The following is a 20,899-nucleotide window of genomic DNA, read 5'->3' as shown; positions in this document are numbered from 1 at the left end:
TGCACCATAACTGTTGGTTGATAAAGATCACACTAACATGTAAATAATTGCATAAATTAAGGCTGCACAAATTTGGAATAATTTACCTTTAATTGTTAAACAGCAATTTCCATATTCATTATTTCATAAATATTTGAAAACTTTTCTTGTTCAGAAGTATTTGGTATAGTATGGTTTGTTAGATAGCAATATTATTATACCAATGTGTCCTTTTTACAGTAAGTCTCTTTGAACCAATTTCATTTGGGATAGGGTGAGTTATAAATGCTTGTGATTATGATTATAATATGTGTTTTATCTATAGGGTGAACCTGGAGAATCCGGTGAACCTGGGCTCCCTGGCGAAGGTGGTCCTCCTGTAAGTGAAATTGGAGAACATTACAGGTTTTTAGAAAGCTTGAGAGAGAAGTCTTCTTCTTGGTTGTGCTTACATCCCATATTTTCGCTCCTGAGAGTCAGTTAAAATACCAACACAATCATTAATAGTAAATGAGAGCCGCACAGCAAAAGTGGATGGTTTTCCAAAGATTTCAGTTACCTTCCTTAGGCAGCCCTTAGTGAGCATGGTCCAAGATGATCAAGAAACACATGACATTTTCAGAAGCATTACCAGACAAGTCAATATTACAGAGATCTGGTACAGCGAAGCTCTGGGCAGAGAGAGAAAAAATTTAGAAATTCTTATTCCTTCTATCCTCCTTCCACACAACAAAAACTTATATCTTGCTGAATGAATAGGAGAGAAATATAATTGTAGGCTAACGCTCACATCTGTTCCCAAATCCTAATTACATATGCAAATAGCACCAGTTCAGAATTATATTGTGAGGAGGGAAGAGATGGGTAATTGAAATGCCATTCTACGTCTTTAAATGCAGCTTGCATCTGCTCTGGTTTTCTAATATATCAAACATCAGCCTACCAGTACGTGCTCCCTATTGATACAAAGTATTGAAGGAATTCTGTGATACAGCTGTTGGTATATGTCATATTAAAAATCACCACAAGGTCTAAACGTTTTGGCAGTTTGATAATATGGCAAGAATGTAAGAGTGTCATGCTTGACATAGAGTAGAGCACCCTCAACAATACTCTAACAGAACTAGCACTTAGGTTAAACCTGATAAACTAAAAGGTTGTTCCCATTTTATGTTGGCAAGTGGGGGAATCTGGCCCTGTAAGAAAGGATTCAGCATGTGCCATTGAACTTGGTGCAATTCCAAAGTTAGGATCTGTTATTCAAAACAATTTTACCAGACAGGAAACATTCTTGCCCGATTAAATCACACTGAATGGGTCTGGGGGGATATCCAGCAGCACTTAACTAGGTAGAGCCATTGAATATCTCCTCTGACCACACAGAATGGAGTGCAATCTAGATGGAGCTAGGAGTTCTGCGGGCACTAGTGATATTCAGAGATGTAGTTATCAACATGGGCTACCGTTAAGATGTATTATTTTACTAGTAAGAAGAGTCAGTCACGAAGAGTGGAGGAATGCTGTATCCCTATGTCCATAGTATATGCAGACCAAAGAGTAGGGTAAGTAGGCTCTTCCAAAAGACACAAGGGAGATGAGATGGTTCTTGTATATGATAATTTATTTAAAAACACCAAAAGACTCAACACTGTTTGACTGTTGGAAATGTCCAATGGTGATCCTTTTTGTGTTTACTTCAAGAATTAAAGTAATTTCTCTGCTTAGCACATTGTTTTGCAACACTATCCGTATTCACTTCTGTAGCATTGGATGAAGAGTATATATTAGCAATTACCGTACTGGCAGACTCCTGAGGCAGGAGCCTGAGCACCAAAACATGCCTGCTGTGTTGAGTCTTTTGGTGTTTTAAAATAAATTATCGTATACAAGAACCATCTCGTCTCCCTTGTGACTTTTGGAAGAGCCTACCCACCCTACTCTTTGGGCTGCTTATTTTACTACTAACATGCTATTTTACACAGGTCCCATTTTATGCAATGAGACCTAGTCCTATATAATAATTCTCACCTCCAACATTTTATGCTTGGGACCGTGGTTCCCTGGCTGCAGGTGGTCTGCGAGGCAGACACGCACGGACATCACTGACGTCAACACAGCTGATTCCAAGGCTAGGGGAGGAGTAGGGAAACGCGCAGCGTGTTTCCCTACTCCTCCTACTGCCTCGGAATCAGCTGTCACCCCCCGCACTACGGCCCCCTCAAAATCCACCCCCTTCTGCGAACATGTCGATCCCCCCCCCCCCCGGAAACACCGAAAACTGCACCCCCCCCCCCCCCCGCCGCTGTTGTGCACTACCTGTGCTGACAGCCGAAGTGTTGTTCTGCCCTTCGGGTGGGTTCCTCAATCATCTTCTCAGAAAGTTTAACTCCGTGCATCTGACGTCAGACGCATGCGTGCGTCTGATGTCAGATGCACGCAGAGGAACTTCCAGACAAGATGCTTGAAGAACCTAGGGGAAGGGAAGAACAACACTTCGGCTGTCAGCAAAGGTAGCACAACAACACGGCGGCAGCGCCGGGGGGGGGCATTTTTCGCCAGCACAGGGGGGGAGGAACGACAGGTTCACAGAAGGGGGTGTTCGAGGGGGCTGTAGCACGGAGGGGGGAGGGAATTGCCTGCCTAAGGCCCATTTCTTTGCCTACAGAAACGGGCCTTTTTTACTAGTTAATAATAATTTGGATTAACAGTAAAATAACATGTCTTAATGATAGTCCACATTGATAACTCGCTCCTGCTCCACCCCCCCCCCCCCAAGTCCTGGTTTTCATATAGCTAACTGAGCAAGGAGGACCACTTAAATAGCAGTCCTGTCTTTGCCCGATTAGCCATTCTGATATGGTTCTGAATATCAGCTGTACCTGCATAACTTCTGGGTACTGCCACTGACCCAGATATGGCCCAGCACTGAATATCCAGGTCCAAATTAGCCAGCAGTGTTCAGCATTTTTAAAAACAGTGGGCACTGTTGGCTCAATATTGACCTGCTACACTTTTATCACTATGATAAAGAGGTTAGCTAGTTTCCCTATTTCCCTTAATCTGGCTACTCATCCTTCCCCTCTTTTATCACTTTGTACCGTCAGAATGGGTCTTCCATCAAATAGAGAAGGTGAAGATAATCACAGTCCCCCTTAATTCTATAAACTTGGGTGCACAATTTTGCTACAAGCATGTACAAGTTATAGAATAGCATATAACTTAATCATTTAAGTGGGTGCTAATTGGCTTTAGCTGCCAATAATGATCCTTAAGTAGTGTTAATTGACACCAATTTGGAGTTATGCACATAATTACACTTAGACGTTATTCTATAAACTTACCCCTGGATTCTATATAGCACGATTTAAGTTGCACATTTAAATCCAGTCATATTCTGGATTTGCACATACAACTTAATTAGTTAACAAGTCAATCAGCGACTATAGTTGCCATTTAATTATTCATACTGGCATTAATTAGAATTTATGCACAGAACTGTCTAAGCGTATTCTATAACATGATGTGTGTAAATTCTAAGTTGCACTGTTGAAAAGGGGACATGGCCATTGGAATGGGCAAGTCATGGTTATTTCTAAAATCTATTCACATGGTAATAGAATATACCCGGTCTGTGTGTAATTTAGGCATTGGCATTTACACCAAGTTTTATTTGGCATAACTGCCCATGACTAAATTTAGTTGCGCAGATGGGTGTTCTTCATATTCTATAAACCACATAGAAATTTAGGCTTATTCTATAAAGTACGCCTAAATTTAGGTGTACGCTATAGAATATGCCTATGTGTATTTTATTTCACGCGGCAGTCCCCCAGCCCTGCCAAACCAGCTACACGTCTAATGTGGAAGTCACAGTATGTTCCCTATGATGGAATTCCCTTTGTTAATACAGTTCCCTTTCAGGATTCTTACCATGAAATCACTGGTCCATCTGTTCCTGCCTATTCCGGCTTGTTCCTGCTTGCCTCAGCTTGTTCCGGCTTGCTCCAATCCATCTGCCTGTTAACAAATCGAGTAACCTGCCTGCCTGCTTGTGAGCCTCTCAGCCATTGACTTACCTGCCTGCTTGTGAGCCTCTCAGCCATTGACTTACCTACCTGCCTGCTAGCCTATCAGCCATTGACTTACCTAATCGCCAACCCAAACCTAGCGTCAAGCCATATCTATCTGCTTAACATCTCAATCATTACATAGGCACCCATTAACACCTGTTAACTGCTTAACACCTCATTCACTATACAGTCACCTCAGTCACCACCTATGGCCCCTGTCCATGTTCTCTTCCTTGCCCTGTCCCTTCCTAATCTTCTTCCCCCCCACTCCCACTGTCTACCATTAGAACTACCTGCTGCCCTCCCACCCTGCCCGCCACCGCAATACCCTATTCCCCTCCATCCCTCACCTCACCATCCCTCTAGTCCCCCTCCTCCTTCCTAGCTCTCAACCTTCGGCACTTCCTTCCTGCCATTAACCCATCCCCTTTCCTCCTAAGTACACCCCATCTTTGTCGCCTCCGTCGCCCGACCTCCCCCACCCTCCTCCGCACTCTCTTGCTCCTCCTCCTGCTATCCACGGGAGACATTAACCCTAATCCAGGTCCCCCTCACCTGTCCCCGTCCTATCCCTGCGAACGATCCCGGGACGTCTCCAATCTCGTCTCTATTCCCCTCCTTCCCCCCTCCTTCCTCCCCATCTCATGCGCTTTGTGGAATGCCCACTCAGTCTGCAACAAACTGCCTCTCACCCACGATCTCTTTATCTCTCGCTCCCTTCAACTGCTCGCCCTAACTGAAACCTGGATCTCCCCGGAAGACTCTGCCTCAGTTGCAGCCCTCTGCCATGGAGGCTATCTCTTCTCCCACACGCCCCGCCCAGTTGGCTGCGGCGGAGGCGTTGGGCTACTATTCTCACCCTCCTGTAGTTTCCAACCCCTCCACCTTCCGCAGTCTCACTGCTTCTCATCCTTTGAAGCCCATTCCATCCGGCTATTCTACCCATTACCACTCAGAGTGGCAGTCATTTACCGCCCCCCTGATAAATCCTTCCCTTCCTTCCTTACCAACTTTGATACTTGGCTCTCTGTCTTTCTTGACCCCTCATCTCCGTCCCTCATTCTCGGAGACTTTAACGTACATGCTGATGACCTATCCGACCCCCATGCTTTTAAGTTCCTCACCCTAACATCCTCCTTCAACCTCCAGCTGTGCTCCACCACCCCTACTCACCGTGATGGCCATTGTCTTGACCTCGTCCTCTCCTCCTCCGGCTCACCCTCCAATTTCCACGTCTCAGCTCTTCCTCTCTCCGACCATCACCTGATCACATTCACACTTCTTCACCCCCCCCCCTTCACCCCGTCCAACTTCAACCACCACCCTCCAGGAACCTCCAGGCTATTGACCCTCCACCTATCATCTACTATCTCTAATCTCCTCCCCTCCATCTCGTCCTCCGCAACTGTCGACAAAGCGGTCTCTGCTTACAATACCGCCTCTCCTCCTCTGCATTGGATACCCTCGCACCATCAATCTCCCGTCCCACAAAACGCACCAATCCCCAGCCCTGGCTGACTCCTTGCATCCGTTACCTTCGCTCCTGCACCCGATCCGCTGAGCGCCTCTGGAGGAAATCTCGTACCCTTTCAGACTTCCTCCACTACAAATTCATGCTATCCTCCCTTCCACTCCTCCCTATTCCGTGCAAACAGGACTATTACACCCAATTGACCAATTCTCTCAGCTCCAACCCTCGTCGTCTCTTCACCACCCTTAACTCCCTCCTAAAAGTGCCCCCCACTCCTACTCCCCCTCTCTCTCTCCTCAATCACTGGCCGACTATTTCCGCGACAAAGTGCAAAAGATCAACCTTGAGTTCACGACCAAGCCACCACCTCCTCTTCACCCTTTAACCCTCTCCCTCATCCAACCTACCCAGCTCTCCTTCTCCTCCTTCCCTGAGATCACCGAGAATGAAACTTCCCGCCTTCTTTCCTCCTCGAAATGCACCACCTGTTCCTCTGATCCCATCCCCACCAACCTACTCAACACCATCTCCCATACTGTCACCCCCGCCATCTGTCGCATCCTCAACTTCTCTCTCTCCACTGCAACTGTCCCTGACACCTTCAAGCACGCCGTTGTCACACCTCTCCTCCAAAAACCTTAACTTGACCCTACCTTCCCCTCCAACTACCGCCCCATTTCTCTTTTACCCTTCCTTTCCAAAATACTTGAGCGCGCCGTTCATAGCCGCTGCCTTGATTTTCTCTCCTCTCACGCCATCCTCGATCCACTTCAATCCGGTTTTCGCCCTCTGCACTCAACTGAAATGGCACTCTCTAAAGTTTGCAATGACCTGCTCCTGGCCAAATCCAGAGGTCACTACTCCATCCTCATCCTCCTTGATCTTTCCACCGCGTTTGACACTGTCAATCATGATTTACTTCTTGCCACGCTGTCTTCTTTTGGGTTCCAAGGCCCTGTCCTCTCCTGGTTCTCCTCTTATCTCTCCCACCGCACCTTCAGGGTACACTCCCATGGATCTTCCTCCACTCCCATCCCACTATCTGTTGGAGTTCCCCAGGGATCTGTCCTTGGACCCCTTCTCTTCTCAATCTACACCTCTTCCCTGGGCTCGCTGATCTCGTCTCATGGTTTTCAGTATCATCTTTACGCTGATGACACCCAGCTATACCTCTCCACACCTGACATCACTGCGGAGACTCAGGCCAAGGTATCGGCCTGTTTATCCGACATTGCGGCATGGATGTCCAACCGCCACCTGAAGCTGAACATGTCCAAGACCGAGCTCCTTGTCTTTCCTCCTAAACCCACTTCTCCTCTTCCTCCACTCTCTAGCTCTGTTGATAACACCCTCATCCTCCCCGTCCCATCTGCCCGCAACCTCGGAGTCACCTTCGACTCCTCCCTCTCCTTCTCTGCGCATATCCAACAGACTGCCAAGACCTGTCGCTTCTTCCTCCTCAATATCAGCAAAATTCGCCCTTTCCTCTCTGAGCATACCACCAGAACTCTCGTCCATGCTCTCATTACCTCTCGCCTCGATTACTGCAACTTACTCCTCACCGGCCTCCCACTCGGCCATCTATCCCCCCTTCAATCCGTTCAGAACGCTGCTGCACGTCTTATATTCCGCCAAAACCGATATACTCATATCACCCCTCTCCTTAAATCACTTCATTGGCTTCCGATCAGATATCGCATACAATTCAAGCTCCTCCTCCTTACCTACAAATGCACTCAGTCTGCGGCTCCTCACTACCTCTCCACCCTCATCTCCCCCTATGTTCCCGCCCGCAACCTCCTCTCACAGGACAAAGCCCTTCTCTCAGTACCCTTCTCCACTATTGCCAACTCCAGGCTCCGCTCATTCTGCCTTGCCTCACCCTATGCCTGGAATAATCTTCCTTTACCCATACGCCATGCCCCCTCCCTACCCATCTTCAAATCTCTGCTTAAAACTCACCTCTTCAATGCTGCCTTCGGCGCCTAACCGCTCGAGAAATATAAAATACCCCAATCTATCCACCCTATCAGATTAACTGTTCACTCGTCCTCTAGATTGTTCACTTGTCTTTAGTTTGTTCTCTTGTCTTTTAGATTGTAAGCTCTTTGAGCAGGGACTGTCCTTCTATGTTTGAATTGCACAGCGCTGCGTAACCCTAGTAGCGCTTTAGAAATGGTTGTTGTTGTTGTTGTTGTTGTTGCTAAATTTTTAGGCATGATATATAGAATCTAGTCCTTAACGCCTAAGTTCTATAGTGCATAACTGCAAAGGGGGCGTTAGCATTGGAGGGGCATGGCCGGATCATGGGCCTGTGAGGTATGTACACACTAATTTTATAGAATAGTATGAGTTATATGAGTAATCGACAGGATTTAGATGCAACCATGTCCACTTACATTTGACATAGTGTAAATGCTTGTACCTGAAGACAGGCACTTAAATACTGACTTGTGCAGTATTTTGCAATGGTTTAAGTGCCCAATTTTGCCAGTATAGAATACTTGCTTAGTGCTCAATTTTTTGCGCCTATCTTTTGCCACCCTTTCTTCAGTCTACCCCAGTATCTGAATTGCAGCGAGTCTGAGAAACATACACAGGCTCCTTAGCTACATGGACATGAAGGTAAAGCCTAAGATCGGGTAGACTGTGCAATATTTTATCATGAATAGATAGACTAGTTGGCCTCGTAGTCCTTATCTGGAACCACATTCCGTTCATCATAAGTATAAGTGATGTGCTGCTGAATAATAATGAGAATTAGCTACCAATAATGTACTGATGCAAGAAAGTGACTACCTGAATTCAAATAACACTTAAGCTCTCTGGAGCATCATTTGAAAACATGCCCTAAAAATCCAAAAATTATAATTAACTATTTATCAAAAGGGCTCAAACAGGTTATAGCTGGCTAAATCCTATCCATTAAAAATCTCACTCACTTTCCTAGTAGCTACCAACACAAATTTAGCTGGGTAAGAAAGTAGGTAGGCTTTCCTATGGTGGGCTTTTTAAATTTAGCTGGGCAGAAAAATACTCAGTGCTAACTAGCTGCATTTACTGGGTCAGTGCAGTTGAATTACTGGCTAAATTTTTCTGGTTATCTAAGTCATACTTACCCAACTGAAAATAAACCCCAACATGAATAAATGGACTTTATTGTGCACAAAAATGGAGTCTTATTTCAATAAAACAAAAGAAGACTTTCAAGTATTTATTTCCTTCTTTGGTACTCTGGGGCATAGTTGTCAACATGGGCTATCATTAAGATGTGTTATTTTACCACTAACATGTGCTATTTTAGCATAGGTCCCATTTTATGCAATGAGATCTAGTTACTGATAACTGGGGTAAACAGTAAAATAATGATAGCCCAAGTTGATAAGTTCCCCCCACTATGTTAAGGTTGCCGAAAACTGTGCATGCAAATTTAGGCATAGTGCTGATTTGTGTGCAATGTAATAAAATAACAAGCCAATTAGGGCCAAAAATTGGCTTTTAACAAGCAATTATTGGCACTAATTAGATTTAATTGGGTGCTGCATGTGTAAAGTTAGGTGCATGATCTGCACCTAAAATTTACGAGCGGCACAAAAAAGGGGGTGCAGAAAGGAGACGGTCGTGGGCTGAGTTACATGAGTAATTACAGATTAAGGGTGCTCTGCGTGTACACTTAGGTGCAGGTGTTTGCACCATGTTTTCACTGGTGCAAATGGTGGAGCCTAAATTTTTACTTTACCATAACACTTAAGCGTTATTCTATAAACCACATTGAACTTTAGCCATGGCTTAAAGAATAATTCTTAAGCAGGTTTTTTTCTGCGCCAGTTTTTTAGGTGCAGTTTACTGAGTCTGTCCCATAATGGAGACAATTCTATAAACTGGTGCATAGAGTTAGCATTCAGTTACATATGCTACTGCTGAGAATAATTAGCAAGTAGGCATATAACTATGCTAAGTGCCATTCTATACAGACATGCTTAAATTACTTGGCATGTTAGTGCTAAAGGGTGTGCCAATGGGTAGAGCATGGGCTGGGGCATCAATTGGCATACATACTGAAGGTGAGTTATATTTTTAGCAGGCCAATAGAGAAAAATAGAGGCTTTCACTAATATTCTATAACAAAATCTTGACTCCAAGGTCCTGCTATAGAATTGGCGCTCAACATACATCAATGGGGTGCCAAATTGGTGCGTAACTTTATAGAATTACCTCCAGCATAAATGTATTGCTGTATTCAGAATGCACATGGACACTACCATTTCTTAAAGGAACATGCCACTTTTTCTGCAGGGTCCTAAAGGTGAAAGAGGTGAAAAGGGAGAATCAGGTCCATCCGGTGCTGCTGGGCCACCTGGTCCTAAGGGTCCTCCAGGAGATGATGGGCCCAAGGGTAGCCCTGTAAGTAGCCTCTGATTTTAATATTGCTCTCTGTTAGAACTAGCTGTATTTACAGATTAAGGGGGGAAGTTATCAACATAGGTTACCATTTAGATGGGTTATTTTATCACACGGTCTCATTTCATGCAATGAGACCTTGTGCTGAAATAGCATGTCTTAACAGTAGTCCACATTGATAACTTCCTCCCTGAGTGCCTGATTCATTAATAATTTTTCTCATGGGTACAGAAAAGGGAAAATTGCTTTATGAATAAAGTTATAAGCTCCAAAAGAAGAAATGGACAAGAAATGTTAGAAATATTAAATACACTTTGAGAAACAGAAGAAATTATATCAGAGTCTTTGAAGTCTTAAATTTTAGACAATTTACCCCGGATTCTATATACGGTGCTCAAAATTGTGGTACGTGCCCAATTTGTACGCACAATTAATAGAGTAATGAGTCAATTAGCACCAATAATTGAGCGCTATCAATCAGTTATTGGTGCTAATCGGCAGCAATTTGAATTTATGCATGCATCTTGATAAGCGCTATTCTATAAAGATGCACACATAAATCTTTTAGCAGACACCTGAAAAGAGGGCATGGTCATGGGAGGAGCACACGGTATTATAGAATTCAGGGGATCTGAGCCTAATTTATGCATGAATATTTACACCAGGTTTCAGTTGATGTAAATCCTTGCACCCAAAGTTGGGCGCGGATCCTGACACTGACCACTATTCAATGGTGCCCAACATGAGCGCCGTTTATAGAATAGTGCTCAGTGCTCACTTTTTTGACATCCAAATTTGGGCACCATTTACAGAATCTGTCCTTTATGTTTTTTAAATTTTATCTAATCTCTGGTATTTGTGTTCCTCTGCGTGTAGGGTCCAGTTGGGTTCCCTGGTGATCCTGGTCCCCCTGGAGAGACTGGCCCTGCGGTATGTATTAATATCCTTGACAAAGATCTTTTGCCTTCTCATCTTTAGTGCTCTGTTTACCACAAATGATGGCAGCCATTAGTTAAGAGAAAAATACCCATTGAAGCCTCATTAACGTTTCATTTATGGTCATGAAGATATGCCCATTTGGTCTTACATGTCTACTGTGAATATGTTTTTGTGCTTGATAGAGATTTGTATGGCTTACTAGGAAGCATAACCTAATACTGTGAAAAGGGAGTATACGTAATGTTTTGTAACTGAGACTGGATGTGATCTCTCTTGTAGGGTCAAGACGGTCCACCTGGTGATAAGGGAGATGATGGTGAAGCTGGTCAGCCCGTGAGTAGCTTTTGTCATAATATTGTATAGTAACATATACATAGTAAGTGACGGCAGAAAAAGACCTGTACGGTCCATCCAGTCTGCCCAACAAGATTATCTCATACACGCTACTTTATATATATACCTGGCCTTGATTTGTATCTACCATTTTCAGGGCACAGACCGTAGAAGTCTGCCCAGCACTAGCCCCGCCTTCCAATAATGTTAAGATTTGTTTTCATAGAGATTGTAGACTTGGAGTTAACTTATTATGAAAATGGTTGGAGAGCTGGTAGAGAAATGTTTTTTTTTTTCACTAATGGGACAAATACATTCATTTTTCCAGAAAAGGGTTGCTCTCAGTGTCAAATGCCTGAGGATCTCCTCTTAAATTTTGTTAGTAGATAAAAATGGAACTATAAACTTACAGTACAGTGTGAGAGTGCAGACTGGCCTTATGCTGTATTGAGGAGTAACATTTATATTGTGTCTATTTCACTTCCTAGGGGTCTCCAGGACCAACGGGTGAACCAGGCCCATCAGGTCCTCCAGGCAAAAGAGTAAGTTGTTGTTTTCTTATTAATTTCAGTAACATTGGCCCAGTACATTGTGACAAATAAATCAAAAGTGAGACCTATTGTGAAAGACTTTTCTCAGCCTAGAATAATTGTCTATGTGTGTTTGGTTTTTGTCCTGGAAGTTCTCTCTTGCTCCATTTTCTTTCAGTTCACATGGAGCTAGTTTGAGATCTGGTAGCATGAATGTTCTTTATTTGCAGCTCCTAGAGATTTTCAGTTTATTTTATAAACCCCATGCATACTTTAGCTCTGTCATTACAGCAACCATACTGGGCTGGAGGACATGCAGCCTGGGTCCTTTCAGACCCTGGCAACCACGAGTCACTTATTTGGCTGTCTAGGCATCACAACTAGGGTTGCACCTTGTTCAGATTCAAAAGACAGTCCGCCTGATATTCACACTGCAGGAGATACCCAGTCTGTCTCCCATGGTCCGTGCTAAACAGAGATATTCAATGCCAGGCTGTTTCTAGTGACAGGCATTGAATATCTGGTTTAACTTTGGCCAGTCCAACTGGCCAAACTAATATTCAGCGCTGGCTGGTTAAAGTCAGACCAACCAAAGTTATTCTACCTATTGCGGTGGCCAAATATGGCTGCCAAACTTGGCCGGTCTGCCTTTAAAAATCAGCAGATAGCCAGTTATATCAAGTAATATAACTGACTATCTTGAAGCCACTAACTGGTAATATTCAGTGCCAGATAGCTGCCTAAGTGTCGTTTTAACAGCCATTTTTAAAAGAATATTGGCCCAAGTGACATTTACTGAAGCAAAACTGTGTGAGGAGGGGAAAAGTAAGTTTGAAATATATACTGAGTGATAGAATTATTTCTAGGTTTGGGAACTTGGTATATTTTTTCATTGTTATATCATGCCTATCTTACTGAGTTTGCTTTTCTTCACTAGGGTCCTCCAGGCCCAGCGGGTCCTGAAGGAAGACTAGGAGAGAAAGGAGCAAAGGTAAAGAATTTAACCTCCTCTGAAAAGTGGAGGGTTTATAATACAACATTAGTAGAATCACTGGGGTCAATAATCACCCGGAGGCGGTCATGTTTTTTTTGGCAATATTGCCAGATATTCAATTTTGGGCCATGTCCGGGCACTGACATTGTATATCTGGTTATACATAGCCGAATAACACTTATCCGGTTAAGTATGATATTCAGAACTTAACCGGATAAACTTGATAAAAATAGCTCTTTGTTTTATGTGATCCTATTTATCTGGTTAACATATCCAGTAAAGTTCTGAATATTGCACTTAACCAGATAAGTTCCAACTCCACCAGCAGACTGCCCAGAAAATAGCTGGTTTCAGCTTAGGTATTAACCCCCAGATTCTATACAGTATGACTTTGTGCGAGCAATTCTGGTCGTATTCTGATTAGCGCACGCAACTTAATTATCTTAACAAGCCAGTCAGCACTGATAATTGCCACTTAAGCAATTATTGGCACTAATTGGCTTTAATTAGAATCTACCCGCACAGCTTGCTAAGCGTGTTCTGTAGTGATGCACGTAAATTCTAATGTGTGCAGCCAAAAAGGGGGTGTGAGCATAGGATTAGAATTGGCGGTTTGTGGGCATTTATAAATATTATGCGCTCTGTTTTAGAATACACCTGCTATGTGCCTAAGTTAGTCCCTGGCATTTACACCAAGTTTTACTTGGTGTGAATTCCCACAACTAGATTTAATCATGCAGACAGGTCCTAGGCGTATTCTATAAAGCATGCCTAACTTTAGGCATGGTTTATAGAATACACCTAGGCATATTTTTTTTGTGCTGAATTTTATGGCGCCATATATAGAATCTAGCCCTAACTGGGTAAATTCAGTGGAACTATCCGGTTAAATGCCATTGAATACACCTAGTTAACCCCTGACAAGCGATTGTAAATGGCAGGAGCCTCTCCTGAATGTTTAAATCATTATGACTATCAACCCCATTGTATCTAAGTAGCTGGTGTAGGTGCAAGATCATCTATATTGCATTTTTACTATAGTCTCCTATATGGTTGATAAAGTTGGTTGTGTATGTGTGGGTATTTGAGATATGATACAGTCATTTTTAAATGAAATGTCATCAAACTGGAAAGTTTGGCCAGGGTTTCTTTCTGTGTTTTGGAATTGAAAAATGTTGTTCTTGTCTTAGGGAGAACCGGGTTTTGAAGGGCCATCTGGAAAGACAGGACCCATTGGGCCCCAGGGATCGCCAGGTAAACCAGGCCCTGAAGGTCTTCGAGGAATTCCTGGTCCTGTGGTGAGTACTTCTGAGCTGGGGGAAGAATTGTGAGGTCATTAAACAAAGGTTAGATATTAATATCAATCAGTAGTGAAAAAAAGAAATAAGAAATATCATTCTTTGCTGAATTTGTCTTTCATATACAGTACGCTTATGCCTTCTGGAGAAAGCATTCACACATTTGAAATGGCAAAATACATACATCAAGCATGAACATTATTATAATTTTAAGTTATTGTTGCTTGGGCCAGTTTTTATTCCAATTGGCCTTCTGAAGGGTATGCTTGATGATAAGTGAGAAATGTGTGAATGCTAAATTGAGAGCAATTAACATTATAATTTGTGCTTTATAAGGACAACTGCGCTTCTTTAATGGTGTTTATACGTGGTTCAGATGGGGTCCTGTGGACCACATTTGTACTATTACAAGTTACTTAAATATAACATTGAAATATCTGCACACAATTAAATAAAAACCTAAATTGGGCAATACAAAAATTATTTAGATTTTAATTTTGTTCCCAAGGGAAACATATATTCAAAATATTGTACAGTTGCGAGGGAACCATATGTTCTTATTTTAAGATGACTGCATTTTTTTTCCTAGGGTGAACAAGGCCTTCCAGGGTCCCCCGGTGCTGATGGTCCACCTGGTCCAATGGTATGTTCTCTCTTTTAAATCAAGTAGGCAAATGATAGATTGTTTCAGACTTGATCTGACTTGATAGGCCTCACCCGCTGTCGTATTCAGTGTTGGTTTGTTTTTCACAGGGTCCTCCTGGGTTACCTGGTCTTAAGGGAGATTCTGGACCGAAAGGTGAAAAGGTATGATTAGATAGTTCCATTGTGTTGAATTCAAGGTAATGTATTAAAATAAAATAAAGGTTAGTAAAAAAAACCCCAATGACCCCACGTAACTGTCTTCACCTACCAACACAGCATGACTATGATCGCACAGGACAACACGCGATCTTCATCCATTTCGACCCTCCACTTATACCTCATACGATCACTATGCAACTTTGTATTTGTTATCCACCAACTGGGCAAACGCCTTTGATGGTACTATGTAAGCCACATTGAGCCTTCAAATAGGTGGGAAAATGTAGGGTACAAATGCAATAAATAAATAAAGAGAATATGTTGAAGCAAGTGATATATAATGAAGGATGAATATACCACAGTCAAGTATTTACACAAAACAGCTGATTGCTTTCTACAACACTAGTAAAAAAGGCCCGTTTCTGACACAAATGAAACGGGCGCTAGCAAGGTTTTCCTCGGAGTGTGTATGTTTGAGAGAGTGTATGTGAGAGTGACTGTGTGTGTGAGGGAGAGTGAATGTGCAAGTGTGTGTGTGTGTGAGAGAGAGAGAGAGTGAGTCTGGGTGCGAGTGTGTCTGTGAGAGAGAGAGTGTGTATGTGAGAATGAGAGTGTGTGGAAGTGCGTCTGTGAGACACAGTGTAAGAGAGAGAGAGTGTGTTTCACACAGATACAGTGTGTGCGAGAGAGAGAGAGTGTGTGTGTGACACAGAGTCTCTGTGAGACTGAGTGTATGAGACCAAGAGAGTGTGTGAGTGACTGTGTGACACATAGAGAGTGAATGTGATACAGTGTGAGATATAGAGTGTGTAAGAGACAGTGTGTGAGAGTGAGAGAGAGAGAAAGAGACATTGACTGTGAGAGAGAGAGAGAGAGAGAGAGAGAGAGAGAGAGAGAGTGTGTGTGTGACAGAGATACCTCCACCCCCCCTCTCTGGTGTCAGGCCCCCCCCTCTCTGTCTCTGGTGTCTGAGCGTTACTGTGCAGGACGCTGAGCTCTGGCTGTGCTTCAAGGAGCTGACCAATCCTATTTAATAGAATGCACCTCCAACATTCTGAAGCCGAGAAACCTCGTGTGGTTGGTCACTTCTGCTTGTGACGAACCCGGAAGTAGGTGATGTCAATTCAGGAGATGGATACAGAGAGCAGGAATGCCTCAGCCATGCAGTCAGCTTCAGAATGTTGGAGGTGCATTTTATTATATAGGATAATACTTCTTTATTGATTCACTTCTGGAGCATAAAGTCCAAAGCAGTATGTGGGGACATTAGTTTAATATTTTTAGACAGGAATAAATTTTGTCTTGTTGCACTATGAAAATAATCTGGTCAATATTCAGTGGTGATGGTCAGCAGTTTTTATGTGCTGTTGCCAGCTAGATGTTTCAGATATTCAAAGCAGAGACATGTTTGGGCACCAGCACTGAATGTCTGGATCTCACCAGACATGTTCTGGCCGTGGGAACTTATGAGGCATCCTGGCTGATATTCAACTGGGACCTGCATAAGAAGAGTCCACATTTCCCCCTTCTGTCCCCTGACAAAATTTGATCGTCCTCCCAACCTTTCCCTGTGCCTTCCTTAAGAGGTCTGGTAGTCTAGTGGTTGAAAATTGGTACTGCAACCTCTAGTGGTAGTTTCATGGTTCTATCACTAGAGGTTGACCCCTAGCTTTAACTTGGGGGGAGGGCTGGGTAGAAGACCAAACTTGTCAGGGATTTGGGAGGGAGAAGAGATTTGACTTTCAGAGGATGGAATGGAGGATCTGACTTTGTCAGGGCATAGGCTTGATGCTGGTTATCTTCTTAGGTCTCACAGGGCTAGACAGGCTTCTATTTTTTCCCAATACTTTTTTTCTCTGTGTTAGCATCTTCTGTATCAATGCTAAACATTTTCTCCTCAGTTTAAATAGCCACAATTCTAAATGTATCAAATCAAACTCAGTTCAAGGGCACTGGTGACAAAAAAAAGTCATGAAATTATTTTGTACATAATAACATAAGACAGAATTAAACATACAGTGGAATTAGAAAAGGTGACCAAAATGATGAAGGGGAAGGAAAGGCAAGAGGTTAGGGCTTTTCTGCTTAGAGTATAGATGGCTGAGAGGAGATCTGATAAAAGTCTATAAAATCATGAGTGAAGTGAAGTGGACAAATGCAAATCAGTTGTCTACTCTTTCAAAAACTACAAATATTAGGGGAAACACCATGAAGTTACTAAGTAGCACATTTAAAACAAATAGGAGAAAATGTGTGTGGGCGGGGGGGGGGGGAGGGGGTTCACTCAATGCATAATTAAGCTCTGGAGTTTGTTGCTGGAGGGTGTGCTAGAGTATAGCTGGGTTTAAAAAGGTATGGACAACTTCCTGGAGGAAAAGTCCATAAACCATTTGCAGAAAACCATTGCTTATCCATGGGGTTAGGAAGCATGGAATTTGTCTACCTTTCGAGATCCTGACAAGCCACTGCTGGAAACAGGATATTGGGCTTAGTGGAGTTTTGGTATGACCCAGTATGGCAATGTATATGTTTATATGTTCTTGTGATTTCTTCTTCGCCTTTCAGGGTCATCCAGGTTTGATTGGTCTGATTGGGCCACCAGGTGAGCAAGGTGAAAAGGGTGATCGAGGTCTGCCAGGTCCTCAGGGTTCATCAGGTTCTAAAGGAGATCAAGTAAGTTTTCCATGGTTCAAACAAGACACTATCAGGTAGCTCCATATCTCTTAAATGAGTGCCACTTTCAGCTTTTTCATCCTTGCCTTATACAAAATATTATTGTTCCAGTCTTATACTTACAACTAATTTCTTTTTTTCATTTTATACACCAGAAAAAAAGTTATGACCATGGTGATTTCATTATTCACAGTAATTTTAGACAGGCTGATAATAGGTAGTTGAAATTTTTCCCATAGGTAATGTGGGAGGGCATTGGTTAAGAGGTGTGAAAACTGCTAATAAATGAAATGGATTTTCTTTTTATGAGCTGTGTAATTTAATGCTGTTAGTTATATTAGGTTTTCTTTGCTTGTTTGTATATAAATTGTTCCAAAACTTACCAGAGAGGGGTGATTTATAAATATGGCCCTTAGGGGCCCTTTTACTAAGCTTTGGCAAATAGTGGTCTTAGCGTGCCCTTGGGTGGGTGCTAAGGTCATTTTTGCCTTGGCTATAAAATGGCCAATTTTCCTTTTATTGAATTCCTGGCTATGCACTTATGTTGCCAAAAAATGTTTTAAAAAATTTGAGTGTATGGATTAGTGTGTGCTAAAATGACACTTACCATAGAATGCCTGAGCGCATCCCACACTATCAGGCTTATTTTCGAAACAGAAGGGCGCCCATCTTCTGACACAAATCAGGAGATGGGTGTCTTTCTCTCAGGGCCGCCCAAATCGGCATAATGGAAAGCCGATTTTGGGCGCCCTCAACTGCTTTCCATCACGGAGACGACCAAAGTTCATGGGGGCGTGCTGACAGCGTGGCAAAGGCGGGACTGGGGCGTGCTTAAGAGAGGGGCGTCCTCGGCTGATAATAGAAAAAAGAAGGACGTCCCTGATGAGCACTTGGCCGACTTTACTTAGTCCATTTTTTCTTGCGACCAAGCCTCAAAAAGGTGCCCGAACTGACCAGATGACCACCGGAAGGAATCGGGGATGACCTCCCCTTACTCCCCCAGTGGTCACCAACCCTCTCCCACCTAAAAACTTTTAAATGTTTTTTTACCAGCCTCAATGTCATATCCAGTTCCATGACAGCAGTATGCAGGTCCCTGGAGCACTTTTAGTGGGTGCACTGCACTTCAGGCAGGCAGGCCCAGGCCCACCCCCCCTACCTGTTACACTTGTGGTGGTAAATGTGAGCCCTTCAAAACCTACCAGAAACCCACTGTACCCACATGCAGGTGCCTCCCTTCACCCCTTAGAGCTATAGTTTGTGGTGTACAGTTGTGAGGAGTGGGTTTTTTGGGGGGTTTGGGGGGCTCTTCACCCAAGGTAAGGAAGCTATGCACCTAGGAGCAATTTGTGAAGTCCACTGCAGTGCCCCCTAGGGTACCCGGTTGGTGTCCTGGCATGTGAGGGGGACCAGTGCACTACAAATGCTGGCTCCTCCCACGACCAAATGGCTTGGATGTGGTAGTTTCTGAGATGGGCGTCCTTGGTTTCCATTATCACCGAAAACCGGGGACGACCATCTCTAAGGTCGACCTAAATGTTGAGATTTGGGCGTCCCCGACTGTATTATCGAAATGAAAGATGGACGCCCATCTTGTTTTGATAATAGCGGTTTCCCCGCCCCTTCATGGAGCCGTCCTGCGAGGACGGCCCCAGAAAAACTTAGATGCCCCGTTTGATTATGCCCCTCCATGCCATTTTTAAAGTGCATTAGATGTCTGTTTGTGCCTAATACAGCTTAGTAAAATGGCCTCTATATGGAAATAAAGGTCACCACATAAACAGTTAAAGAAGTATAGCTTTTTCCCCAAATGAAACCTGTTTTACTCACCAAAAAGCACTTTTATAAAGTTGAGTGACAGCATATGTGCATAGTCACATCTTTTTTGGAGCAGGTATAGATTTTTACATGGGCATTTTAGTTATTTGGACTTTGTTCACCCCTTTTTCAGTAGTAGCTCAAGGTGAGTTACTCTCAGGTATCTTGGGTATTTCCATGTCCCTAGAGGGCTCACAATCTAAGTTTGTACCTGAGGCAATGGAGGGTTGCCCAAGATCATAAGGAGCAGTAGTGGGATTTGAACTGGACACTTTTGGATGTCAAGACTGGTGCTCTAACCACTAGGCCATTCCACCATGCCATTTACATGTTATTGGGTTAGTTCTGGGTGTCTATTTTTATAAAGGCATGTTGATACTTTTTGCTGCCTTTGGGCTCCTTTTACCAGCTATGGTAAAAAGTAGCCTTAGTACACCCTTACACAAGTCTTTCCTGCACACTAAGGCCATTTTACCACAGCTGGAAAGTGGCTGGGTTTCCATTTTTCCAATTACTAGCCATGAATTAATGTTGCCATTAGTGCACCACCATTAACAAAAATGAGCGCATGAGCCCTTACCACTACCCATTTTGAAGGTGGTAAGGGCTCGCACTAATCCCACATTAATCAGTTTGCATGCGGTAATGTGGCTGCGCTAACTGATGTGTGCTGTCACGCCCGCTCTCCACCCCCAACACAAGCCCCTCCTTGCAAAGTTCATGGATTTTTTTAGCACATGGATCGTGCATGCACAATGGGATTTTATGGCAAGACACCTTAGCGCATCCCAGGGTAAGCCCTTTTAAGCAGCAGTAAGCATGCACTAGCGCTTACCACAGCTTAGTAAAAAGAGCCCTTTGGAAAATAGTCTTAAAATAGGTGGCGATAATTACCCCCTAAAAGTTGTTGCTAGAGTTGGAGCTTGGATCTCCTATGCAAGCCCCTTCAGTTTAGTAGAGGGTCTCTTCAGCTGAGCTGCTGTTCTTTATTTCTCTCCAGTCTGGGAGGGACATTTTAAAAACTGATTTACATGGGTAAAAAGTGTTTACCTACCTTAATTGGCTGTGTGAAAATTGTCCTCTGTCAACAGGGGTAAAAGCAAACGCATTGTTGAACACCACACAGACTATTACCTCCATGGAAAGGAGATATTCCCAGGGTATGTTTAGGGTGGGAGAGAAAAAGTGCATGTGAGATTACATTTTCTTGTATTTCTGCATCCCTTTCCAGCAACCTTCAGCTACCTGTTGAAATTGTAGGGCAAGTGACCACGTGGACCTTGTACCCAGGGCAAGTTTCAAAGCAAAACTACAGCTGATTTCACCTTTTAAACTGGTGCAAAGCCCAGGGTACAAGTGCACACAGTCTTTGTCCCAGTGCAGACAGTTTGAAAATTGGTCCATCAAGGGACTTAATACTGGAAAAAGCTGGTGCTGGGGAGTTTAGCCTGGATTCACCGTCTAGACTTTGGAGAGTCAAATTTGCACTGGGCGTATCCATGTGTTTTCTACACATGCAGCTGGATTGTATCCACATTTCTTCTCCATATTGATATGACATTGTTTGTGGCAACAAGTGGCAATAGCCA

At 43.5% G+C, this 20,899-nt stretch overlaps 1 protein-coding gene across 1 annotated transcript in view; it reads left to right on the top strand.

Moving 5' to 3' along the window:
• Positions 1–20,899, top strand: part of COL5A1 (collagen type V alpha 1 chain) — a 376,227-nt gene that overhangs the window by 321,720 nt on the left and 33,608 nt on the right. Inside the window, 10 exon segments of the mRNA XM_030207658.1 lie at positions 305–358; positions 9,817–9,924; positions 10,798–10,851; positions 11,140–11,193; positions 11,682–11,735; positions 12,661–12,714; positions 13,908–14,015; positions 14,605–14,658; positions 14,769–14,822; positions 17,385–17,492. Of these exon segments, the coding sequence (XP_030063518.1) occupies positions 305–358; positions 9,817–9,924; positions 10,798–10,851; positions 11,140–11,193; positions 11,682–11,735; positions 12,661–12,714; positions 13,908–14,015; positions 14,605–14,658; positions 14,769–14,822; positions 17,385–17,492 (702 nt within the window).

Source organism: Microcaecilia unicolor, chromosome 6 (genome assembly GCF_901765095.1).
Source record: "Microcaecilia unicolor chromosome 6, aMicUni1.1, whole genome shotgun sequence".
NCBI classification, from domain to species: domain Eukaryota; kingdom Metazoa; phylum Chordata; class Amphibia; order Gymnophiona; family Siphonopidae; genus Microcaecilia; species Microcaecilia unicolor.
Note: the sequence above shows the minus strand (reverse complement) of the source record. Positions and strands in the feature narration are given on the sequence as shown.